The sequence below is a fragment of the Aegilops tauschii genome, chromosome 2, assembly GCF_002575655.3.
Source record: "Aegilops tauschii subsp. strangulata cultivar AL8/78 chromosome 2, Aet v6.0, whole genome shotgun sequence".
Taxonomy (NCBI): domain Eukaryota; kingdom Viridiplantae; phylum Streptophyta; class Magnoliopsida; order Poales; family Poaceae; genus Aegilops; species Aegilops tauschii.
Genome location: NC_053036.3, coordinates 139,339,503 through 139,351,150, shown reverse-complemented (window position 1 = coordinate 139,351,150; position 11,648 = coordinate 139,339,503). Strand labels below are relative to the sequence as shown.

Genomic DNA, 11,648 nt, shown 5'->3' with positions numbered 1-11,648 from the left:
CGGGAAATAGGATTCGCCGCCTGGGTGTGACAGAGAATTCTCCCAAAAGCTTTGAATCCTATGAACAATATAACTACTAGGATTCCCTGAGAAGAAGAATATAACTGCTAGGATTGGATGAACGGCGAGACAACTATAGTTCAGTTCAAGATCCACGACTGCAGGTGGCAACAATTTTCGTGGACATGCAAGATGTTGACAAGGAAAGAAGCAAGATACCCGTTCAGAACACAACCTGTATTTCATTTTATTTTCTTGCCGATAATGTGCCAGGGCAGAGCAGAAATTACAGCAATCACATTTAGATTTCAATGATTCTGTTAAATGACTTCCAGTATACTTACAGATTAGTTTACAGAAGCACGTCTTTTTTAATCAGTGTCAGTTACAGTAACATCTTAACAAACTCTCCCGCAAAAAAAAAAAAAACATCTTAACAAACTGTACTTCAAATTGCAGTTGGGTTAGCATGCAATCATTGCCTTGTGCTGTTTAACTGAAATATCCAAGTTTTCAACAGACAAAATATGTGCACCTGACACGCAGTTCATGCTGGTCCAACTGAAAGGTTTTAACCAAGAATGGACCACCCTTCATGTTCAGCAGTTACAACTTCTGCATATGCAAGAGTTATTACTGGAGTGGGGAATATACAGCAAACAGAGCATGAGCAACAACAGCCCGTCACCGATGAACCAATCGAACTGTGCTTCTTTCTTTCTTTCGCGAGCCACCACCATGGTCGGTGAAGAAGACACCGGGACCAAACTAGAAGGCGAGATCGTTCAGAATGGCTGTTCCGTATTTTCTCTTTTCCGAGCTACTGCAGAAGCTAGCAGCTGGTTGTTCTGAATAAGTCTGCTCTTTGCAGTGGTGTTGACCTGTGGCTTGGCTTCTGTTCCTGGACTCAGGCACGTCATGGGTATGCTTCCCTTCGTATGTAGTTATCACAGCATGTGGTTCCTCGGAAGATCTCTCGATATGCTTCTTGACGGCGCAGCCTTGGTAAGTGCACTTGTAATAGCTCCTGCATGGACAGAGTATGGAACTCAGGTTCGTGGATGTTTTTCAGATCTAAAAAACACTGGGTATACGATCTTTCAATTTGAAATGAATTGTCTGGTTTGCTTTATATATAAAGTGGGGCGAAAGCCTATAAAAAATTGAATTGTCTGTACCAGATGGACCTTATGAAAAATAACAGACGATACACCACCAAACAGACAATTGATAAGCGTGTAGATTGTTCATCTCCCCGCTTTCAGAATAAAAGAAGAAACATATTCCTTATTTGACCAACTATCTATGATACAGTCAAATGTGTACTCATTCAAATAAACCAGAGCAGCAGTTACAAGTCTACTTAGATCAGCAGCAGGATCTTCATATCCGTTGAATTATAAGATAGCAAGGCATGGATTCTTTGCCAAATAATTCCATAGCCAATTCTATGTAGGATGGGATAATGGCCGCTATTAACAAGTGTATCCGTCTATCATTCATTTTAAGCTTGTCAAGTGTTTATTTCTCATCTGCCCCCGTCCCCTGTGCCGCTCCCGCGAGCGGCCCGGGCGGAAATCTAGATCGCCGCCGCCGCTCCCCTTTCTCGTCTTCCTTCTCCCTTGCCGCCGCCAGGGGACGCTGCCGGGCAAAGCCCGCGCGTGCGCCGGCGGCGGCGGGGCTCCCTCCCCCCTCGCGAGGCTCCTGGGCGGCGCGGGACGGCCGGCCCTCGCGGCGGCGCTCGGCTCGGCGGCAGGTCGGGCTGCCGGCGGATCTGGGCGGGGCTCCCCTGCTTGGTGGCGCTGCGGCGCTGGCGGCGGCGTGGAAGCGCGGGGCGGCGAGCGCGCGGGCTCCTCCTCATCCCGATCTGATGGCGCCGCGGTGGCGCCGGCGCTCGGGCGTGCGGCGGGGTCCGCGAGGGTGGTTGGCGCGCGACGTCTTCCTCCCCGATCCGATGGCTCCACGGTGGCGCCAGTGCTTGGGCGGCGGTTGGCTTCGGCAAGCGGTGGCGGACGCTGGGCTCTCGGCGGCGCTCCGGCGTGCGCGGGCGGCGGCGGTCCCTGTGCGCGGTCAGCGGCTCCGTCGACTCGGACGGCGCGGGGGATGGCGGCGGCCCGGTGTGGCCGGCGATCTGGATGCGGTGGTGCCGGCGGCTCGCTGATCTGCCGCTACGCCAGGGTCTGCCTGGTGGTGCTGGTGGTGACGGCGGCCCGTGCATGAGAGTTGGATCCCTTTGAACTGATCTGGGTGAAAACTTGCCTTTGGCTCATGCTAAGGCCGGCGGTGGCGGCGCTATCTGCGTCATTCCCTTCTTGAAGGCATCGCCGTGGAGAAGTTCAAGGCCACTCTCTGCTACCTCCGGAGGAAACCCCAGATCGGATGATCGGATGACGGCGGCGCTCTGGTGTCGTTCCTCCCTTGGGGGCGTCATTCTTGGAGGTACACACGTGATCGAGGGACCAAAGGACGGATTCTTTGGTGGAGCGGTGCTTCATCCTACACACTGATGGTGACGGATCTTGACGGCGTGGCGCAGTGCAGATTCGGAGTTCGCTGTGGGAGGATGGACTCGCGCAGGAGGACGACGCTGTCGGGCGTCGTGGTGGCGTCGATGGCAGAGAGATCTGGCACGGTACATGCAACAATACAGCTCTGAAGATGGATTGGTGGCAGGTGGCTGCGGCAGCCTCATACCCGGCAGGCGTCCTGGTTGAGGAGTGCGCCGTGAAAGCTGAATAAAACTGTTTCTTATTGATGATTTGGTGCGGCATACAAGAGTATATAAGAGGGTACAAACCGACTTGGGGTAGGGGTACAAAACTGACTTGGAGTAGAAGTCGTATACCATAATGACTACTCTAACATCCCCCCGCAGTATCAACGGCAGGCTCGGCGACGTTGAGACTGAAACAGATATCTTGAAACGGCTTAGTAGGCAGTGCCTTGGTGAAAATGTCAGCAAACTGAGCCGTAGAGGGAACATGAAGCACCCGAACCTGACCAAGAGCAACCTTTTCACGAACAAAATGAATATCAATCTCAATATGCTTTGTGCGTCGGTGTTGAACTGAATTGCTGGTCATGTAGACTGCTGATATGTTGTCACAGTAGACAATAGTGGCCTGCTCAATAGGCCTGTGTAGCTCGGAGAGTAACTGCCGAATCCAGATTGTATCTGCAACGGCATGTGCCACAACGCGATACTCAGCCTCGGCCGACGAACGTGAGACTGTAACCTGTCTTTTCGAAGACCAAGAAATCAAATTGTTACCAAGAAAAACACAAAAACCGGAAGTGGACCTTCGAGTGTCAGGACAACCAGCCCAGTCTGCATCAGAGTATGCGGTAAGCGAGTTTGGAGAAGAATTATTGAGGTGGAGACCATGATTGAGAGTTCCTTTTAAATACCGAAGAATGCGTTTAACATGATTATAGTGAGGAACCCGGGGATCATGCATATAGAGACATGCTTGTCGAACAGCAAAAGAGATTTCAGGACGAGTAATGGTGAGATATTGGAGAGCACCTGTTAGGCTACGATAGAGAGTAGGATCGGAAAAGGGTTCACCGGTAGCCGAAAGTTTAAAACTAGTATCGACAGGAGTGCGAGATGATTGACAGCCAAGCATACCAGCACGATTAAGAAGATCAAGAATGTACTGGCGTTGGGAAAGAAAAAGGCTGAAGGAATCTCGAACAACAGCAATGCCTAAGAAATGATGAAGGAGTCCTAGGTCAGTCATAGAAAATTCAGATCTAAGAAGAGAGACAATATGATCTAAGAACTTTTGAGAGGAGGCGGTAAGAATGATATCATCTACATAGAGAAGTAAATAGGCAGTGTCAGAAGTTTGATGATACACAAAAAGAGAGGTGTCGGAGAGAGATGGAGTGAAGCCTATTGTTTGAATGAAGGAGGAAAAGCGTTGAAACCAAGCTCGTGGGGCCTGTTTAAGACCGTAGAGAGATTTCTGAAGAAGACATACATGAGTTGGAAAGAATGGATTTTCAAAACCCAGAGGTTGCTGGCAGTAGACAGTTTCTTGAAGGGAACCATGGAGGAAAGCATTTTTAACATCAAGTTGGTGAATGGGCCATGAAGAGGACACAGCAACACTAATAACGGTGCGAATGGTGCTAGGTTTAACAACAGGAGAGAAGGTTTCTTCGTAATCAATTCCTTGTTGCTGAGAAAAGCCACGACAAACCCACCTGGCTTTATATCGTGAGAGGCTCCCATCGGAGTGGAACTTTTGGCCAAAAATCCATTTGCCATAAACAATATTTGTATTGGGAGGACGAGGAACAAGTTGCCAGGTGTTGTTTTGAAGTAAAGCATTATATTCTTCTTGCATGGCAGCGGCCCAATTGGGATCAAGTAGAGCAGTTTTGTAATTCTTTGGAAGAGAAGTGAGAGATACGGAGGTATGAAGGTTTAGGCGGTCTTGGGGTTGATGAAATCCTGATTTGGCCCTAGTACGCATGCGATGATCATTAATCGGGGCTGCTGTAGGAATAGCACGAGGGGGTAAGGTGGGTACTGGTGAGTCCGGCGCAGCGGAAGAGTCGGACGAAGGAGTAGGGCTGGGTGGTGGAGTGGGAGCAGGGCTGGGTGGTGGAGTGGGAGTAGGGGCCGGGGGTGTTGGGGAGGGAGCAGGGGCCGGGGGTGTTGGGGATGTCTCGGGTGGGGTGAGTGTATGGTTGGGATTCGCTATGGTGGGTGTTAATGGTGGTGGTGATAAGTTGTGTTCGGCAGGTAGGGGAGTATATAGTTGGAAAGGACGGGGAGAGGGGGTGTTTGCGGAGCTAGGGGTGTTGGATGGTGTAGTAGTGCGTTGTGAGAAAGGAAAAATGTGCTCAGCAAATGTGAGATGACGAGAGACATGAACGTGTCCGGTGTGAAGGTCGAGACAGCGATAGCCTTTGTGCTCGTCAGAGAAGCCGAGAAAAGCACATGGGATAGAGCGTGGTGACAATTTATTTGCAGAAGTGGCGTAGGCATTGGGAAAACAGAGACAGCCGAAAACACGAACCGCGGAGTAGTCGGGGTGGGAAAGAAAGAGGGAATAATAGGGAGTAGTGTTGGGTTTAGTTTTGGAAGGTCGAATATTTAGAAGGAAGGTGGCCATGTGTAGGGCTTCAGCCCAAAACTTGGGAGGCATAGATGATTGAATGAGGAGAGTGCGAACTATATCATTGAGGGTGCGAAGAGAGCGTTCTGCTTTACCATTTTGAGGGGAGGTGTAGGGACATGAGAACCTAAGCAGGATGCCATGTTGTAAGAAGAAAGTACGATTTTTAATGTTATCAAACTCGCGACCATTGTCACATTGGATAAAGAGAATTGGGAGGAAGAAGTGAACAGACACATAGCGTTGAAAATTAAGGAAAAGAGAATGGACCTCGGATTTGTTGCGTAGAGGAAAAGTCCAGACAAAGTGGGTGAAATCATCTAGGATAACAAGGTAGTATTTAAAACCCGAAACACTTGCAATGGGAGAGGTCCATAAATCACAATGTATTAATTCAAAGGGATAAGTGCTACAAGAACTAGAGGAACTAAAGGGAAGACGCACATGTTTACCTAATTGACAAGACTCGCAAAACACAGAATTATGAGAGTCCCTATTACATGGTATGGTAAATTCACTAAGCATAGAAGCTAAGACGGCGGGGTTGGGATGGCCCAAGCGACGATGCCAGAGATCGACGGAGGCCAGCATGGATGTTGGAGGGGTGGCGGCAGGAACTCCATTAAGAGAATAAAGATCACCGGAGCTATTGAAGCGAGCGATCTCGGCCTTGGTCAGGTAATCCTTCACAGATAAACCAAAAGGGTCAAATTCAGCCGAAACTAGATTGTCGCAAGTAAATTGGTGAACAGAGATAAGATTTTTAATGAGGGCGGGTGCAACTAGAACATCGCGAAGTAAAAGAGGTTTGGTGGAAGAGGGAAGTTGAGCCTGACCAACACAATATATAGGAATAGATGATCCATCTCCAAGGATAATGGAAGGGAAAGGAGATTTAGTGCAAGAAGATAACCAATTACTAGATGCAGACATATGACTAGAGGCCCCTGAATCAAAGATCCAATCCGTACCTGAGTTTCCTTGTGCAGCAAAGTTATTCATGGCCTGGAGAAAGGCAGCTTGATCCCAGCTCGGCGTCGCAGGTGAGGGTGGCGTCGGAAGCAGTGCCGGCGGATACGATGGTGAAGGCAGTAGGGCCGGCTGGGGAGTGTAGTAGGCATTGGCCGGCTGTGGTGGGGGTGGCGTCGGGAGCACGGCCGGCTGAGGTGTGTAGTAGGCGCCGCCGTCGGTGCTGTAATGACCATAAGGAGCATACGTCGGGGCGGCGTGATAGGCATTGGCCGGCTGTCGGGGGTTGAGAACCCCGGGAGCACCAGTAGGCGGCCGAAGGCCGGGTTGCCAGGCACCTGAGTATGCCGGCGGAGCACCGAGGGTGGACGGAGCGGACCAGGGCATGGGCCATGCATGAGGAGGCCGCCATGCAACCGCAGAGGGAGCACTGGTGGGTGGTGCAGGACTCGGTGCTGGTGATGTCGTAGGCGGAACCGAACGAGTCGACGGCGGCCTGTAGATAGGGTTTTTGCCGCGGTAGTTCGGACTAGGACGCCAGCCTGGGGGCGGTTGAACAGATGACGATGCGGACGGCCCGGCGGCAGGAGCCGGCCTGGAAGGCGGCGCTGGTGTAGACGGCAGAGGAGGATGAGCCGCAGCATGAAAGACCTTGGGGCGAGAGTCCTTGCGAGTTTGTGTTTCCGCCGCGAGTTGTAGCAAGGAACGAATTTCAGCGAAGGTAGGAGGGGGCCGTATCATCGGTAGGAACGAGGCTTGCTTGTCAAAGTCTTCGCTGAGGCCGACGACGACGATATTGATTAGCTGTGAGTCGCTAACTGTATCGCCGAGTTCGCGGAGCTCATCACCAATGGTCTTAACGCGCTGGCAGAACAGGTTCACCGGGGCGTCTCCTTGCACCATATTGCGAAGCTCGGTGTGGAGAGCGTTTTTCCGAGCGTCGGTGTTGCTTTGGAAGAGCTGACGGAGGGAGTGCCAGATGTTGGCAGCGGTGGCGCCGTCGTGATCGAGCATGTTGAAGATTTCGGTGGTGATGCGGGTGTAGAACCACTGGACGATCGCGAGATCGTCTTTCAACCATTGCGGATCGTCGGGGTGGGGAAGACAGTTGGCAGCGACATGCGAGCGCAGGTTGCAGCGGCCGAGGTGGAGATCGAAGAGATGTCTCCAATGGTAGTAGTTGTGGGCGGCAGATCAAGAACTATGGGGATGTAGGGGCTGACGTCGGAGATTGTGTCAGCAAGAGATATTGGTGCGGCGAGGATGGGTGCAGGGTAGTTTTGTGGAGCTATGGTAAGGGCCGAGAGAGAAGCGGCCGCGGCGTTGGCAGCCTTGGCGATGAGTGCGGCCCGGCGCTCGAAGTAGCCGGGCGGCGGCGGCGGCGGTGGCGTTGGCGGAGCCATACCCTAAACCCTGGGACCGGTATCTGATACCATGAAAGCTGAATAAAACTGTTTCTTATTGATGATTTGGTGCGGCATACAAGAGTATATAAGAGGGTACAAACCGACTTGGGGTAGGGGTACAAAACTGACTTGGAGTAGAAGTCGTATACCATAATGACTACTCTAACACGCCGGACCATACCCGGCAGGCGTCCTGGTTGAGGAGTGCGCCGGACTGGTAGGTGCCCCATACCAGGCAGGCGTCCTGGTTGGGACCTCAGGTCTTAAATGTTTAGGTTTGGCTGCGATGTCTGTTTGGTATTAGGCCCAGACTATCTGCGCCCCTTCATCAATTGGATAGGTGTAGCGACAGTTGTTTCTTAGACGGTAGCTTTAGTCTTGCTGTTGTATGGCTTTATAAGGTCTCATGAGTATAATTAATAAAATGGCCGTATGCATCGCCCAGATGCAGAGGCCGGGGGTCATCCTCCTTTTTTAAAAAGAAAAAGTGTTTATTTCTCTTGAATGCAAATGTAAACCCTTCATGCATGACTGCAAGACAAACATCCCATGCCTGCGCAAGTGCAAGTGAGCTATGTGGAGTTGTCGACAACATCAAGTTGATGCCAAGATACTTCACATGCTCCAGCATTAACTAATTAGTATTCAAGGAAGTTATTACATATACAATTGTAAATATGACACATTTGCTAAGATAAAATGATAAAGAAAAAACTTCAAACATTCAACAATCAAATGGGATAATGGGCTTACCTTGGGTGAGGATTTCCTCTCACCACTTTCTGTCCATACTTGCGCCACCTATAGCCGTCGTCCAAAAGGTCAACGTCGCTCGTTGTACTCACGATAATCTTTTGACCTGGTACATTCCTGCCTCGCGGAAATAATAACAGTAAGCTTAAAGATGCTAATTAGGAAGTCTGGATGAACTTAGCAAAGTTCCAAGTAAGGAATTATGTTCAGCTGTAGGAAATACCTTTCATTTGCATCAGCATCACCAACATCTGCATCAACAATTCTTATTTCACAATCACCTTCCCGGATATCACTTAAACTAGATAATTGTTCATCTCCCTCTTCCTTCGTTGGCAATAAACCATCCACCATCGTGCCATTTGGCGTTATAGGTTTTCCATAATAACCTTGACAACCTAATTGTGATCTAGTTGAAGGCTCCTTGGCATCATTGAAATCATCTAACTCATTCAATAAATCACCACAATCTTTAAACCTCTTCGAGGGAGGTTCATGGCAGTGCTGACCTCTATAAATTATTTTAATAATTCGTCCATCTGCAGAGTGCTCTACATTTTTCCTGACCGGGCAGTTCAGGGTGCATTTGTAATAGCTCTTTGGATACTTCCCACCCTTGACTGCCTTTTGTCCATACTTACGCCAATTGTATCCATCATCAGCAGGTCTATCCAGAGTGATGGATGAACCTTGGAGTGCTTCCAGAACTCCAGCTGATCCAGTGTTGATACTGTCCAGAGTGGTGGATGAATCTTGGAGCACTTGTAAAACTCCAGTTGGTCCAGTGTTGACACTACCACTACCAGTGTGTGATGGCAAAGTCTGTCCCTGCATTGATGCCGCGCCTACGGAAGAACTGACATGCTGAGGTGTCAGCACTGAAGTTGCCAATGAGAAAGAAGAAGAGTTGTCCACTTGATCAAGTATACTGTATTTCGAAAAAGCTAGTTGAGGTCCAATCTTGTGATGCAATCCCGCCCCTTGTTTTCCCCGCAACTCTTTCTTTTGAGCTACTTGTGCTGCCAGCTGTGCTAGGTCTTGTTCATGGAACACATCAAAGTTGTCCTGCAAAAGAAGAAAAAATATAAATACCAGTTTCAATAAACTTAATAAAACATACTATTGCAATAGTAACTAAAACCATGTAAAGCAACCCAACAAAACACAGTGCAATAGTAACTGAAACCATGCAAAGGAATTCAACAGAGCACAGTGCAACAGTAACAAAACATAGCATAAGAAAAGTGCACATCGACGTGGTATTCAATAAATTTTCATGTGAAGGAATCAAGGGTTTCTACCATTATTGCAGGAAAACATTCAATCAGGCTCCCTGACGCTTTCAAAACGTAAGAAGATGGTGCCACCATTTGAGAGGCCAAGGGATAACGCTACCGTCTCAAATCTAGACGGATCACAAATCTACTCCACCATCTCAAGAAACATCAGGTTCTTGGAAAGATCGCCCGCCCACTGCCTGTCCATGTCGATTGCGATGTTTACTTATCTATCTATGACTCGACCTCTCAGCACGTGAAAAAAAATTGGGACGCCCAGCACGTCATGTGCAGCTGTCGGCAAGGCAGAAGGCACGCATCGGCGACCTTGACAGTTACCAATCCACGGGCCGAGGCCGACCCGCGATTAACTTGACGCACGTGCAATGCAGGCCATTCGTCCTGGAGAAGCTGGTCCCCCTTCCGGCTGGGGCGCCCAGGGCCAATAATTCCAAGCAGCACGGGCCGCAGGCCGCGGTATTTCCGATCCCGCGGCCTAAAAATAGCAATGCGGAGGGAGCTCGATTGGCAACAGAAACAACAGAAGGAAAATCTACCCTGTTCATGCCCATTCAGTATCTGTACCACTACTACTGGTATAATAATTGTTACTGTAATTGGTAGTACGTCGAGCTAGGACAGATAGTTACGTACTGTTAATAATCAATCAAACAGGACAGCGGCGGCGAGGGTGCGATTAGGGGGAGGGAGCTGAGATGAGATCGGTGGTCGGTACCTGGGGGTACCCGAGGAGCGGCGGAGGGGAAGGGAGCTGCGCGAGGGATCCCCCGTAGAAGCCGAGCGCCGGCTGCTCGTCGGGGAAGAGGCTGTAGAGCGCGGGCGGGGCCCAGAGGCCGCCGCCGTCGCCGATGCCTGACCACTGCCCCGCCGCCATGGGTGAGCAGAGGAGCGTAGCGTACGCGCGCGTCGGCGACGAGCGAATGGGCTGGAGGGAGGGGGATGCTTTCTGCTGTTAGATTGGTTGCCAAGTGGGACGCTCGGTATTTATTCCCCGGGGCGGGAGGTGCGAGTGGGCGAGGCAATAAAAATCGCAAGGAGGGCGCTAAATGATTGGTGGCTCGTGCCACGTCCAGGGAAGGGGAAGCCCGCGGATTCGTCGCTCCCGCCCGGAAACGGAAGCGGAACTCAGATATTTTCCGAAACCGCAGCGGAGATATTCGTCCATTCGTTCTAAACATGGCAAGCCGAACCAACAAACTGACCCAGGTACCCGAATTTCAGGTATTTTATCTGTTGTGATGAAGGTATTATGTGCTTTGGCACCTTGATTATCTGCTATGGAGACAGAGACGCAATGCCTTAGAGCAACTCCAACGCGCTGGTCCATTTCGTCCGCGTGTGTCTGTTTGGATCGCCGCGGACAGAAAAGTTGGCTTAACGCCGACTCAAACGGACATGCCGACCCAAACGTGTTTAGTTTGAGAGACGTATGCTGCATGTAGTGTGTCATCCGTCCTCGTTTTTGTTGGAGACGTGATTGATTGTCATTCCAAGTGTGTCATCCGCTAACGGTAGACGCGTTCGGCGATAAGGGGCACGTAAGGGTGTATGTGAAGTGTTATATCAACTTTTTCTTGGGAGTTGTACATCACTACCGTGCACGTCTATTTCTTTTTTATTTGCATGAACTTTATGCAAAATCTGGTTGAACATATTTATAAACCCTAAATAGAAGCGAAACTCAGATATTTTCCAAAACCGTAGCGGAGATATTCGTCCATTCGTTCTAAACATGGCAGAACGAATTTCAGGTATTTTATCTGTTTTGATGAAGGTATTATGTGCTTCGGCACTTTGATTATCTGCTGTGGAGATAGAGACGTAATGCATTGGTGTTTAGTTTGAGAAACCTACGCCACACATAGTGTGTCATCCGCCCTTGCTTTCGTTGAAGACGTGAGGGGCACGTAGGGATGTACGCAAAGTGTTATATCAACTTTTTCTTAGGAGTTGTACATCACTACTGTACACATCTATTTCTTTTTTTATTTGCATGTACTTTGTACAAAATCTGGTCGAACGTATTTATAAACCCTAAACGGAAGCGAAACTCGGATATTTTCCAAAACCGTAGCGGAGATATTTGTCCG

The 11,648-nt window shown here is 49.8% G+C and overlaps 1 protein-coding gene across 1 annotated transcript; it reads right to left on the bottom strand.

Annotated features, from left to right (window-relative positions):
• Positions 1 to 289: 289 nt before the first annotated feature.
• LOC109731487 (probable WRKY transcription factor 4) lies at positions 290 to 10,578 on the bottom strand. The gene is made up of 4 exons (XM_020290661.4): positions 10,274 to 10,578; positions 8,484 to 9,325; positions 8,261 to 8,377; positions 290 to 1,027 (listed from the first exon to the last, which is right to left on the bottom strand). The coding sequence occupies exons 1-4, from the start codon at positions 10,430 to 10,432 to the stop codon at positions 769 to 771; spliced, it is 1,377 nt and encodes a 458-aa protein (XP_020146250.1). The 5' UTR covers positions 10,433 to 10,578; the 3' UTR covers positions 290 to 768.
• Between the last annotated feature and the right edge of the window lie 1,070 nt (positions 10,579 to 11,648).

Excerpts from the sequence above, each read along its gene's own strand:
- LOC109731487 (XM_020290661.4), bottom strand. The coding sequence starts at position 10,432 with ATGGCGGCGGGGCAGTGGTCAGGCATCGGCGACGGCGGCGGCCTCTGG. Across the intron at positions 9,326-10,273 it reads CGCTCCTCGGGTACCCCCAG|GACAACTTTGATGTGTTCCA; the intron begins GTACCGACCACC and ends CTTCTTTTGCAG. Across the intron at positions 1,028-8,260 it reads AGAGGAAATCCTCACCCAAG|GAGCTATTACAAGTGCACTT; the intron begins GTAAGCCCATTA and ends CTGTCCATGCAG.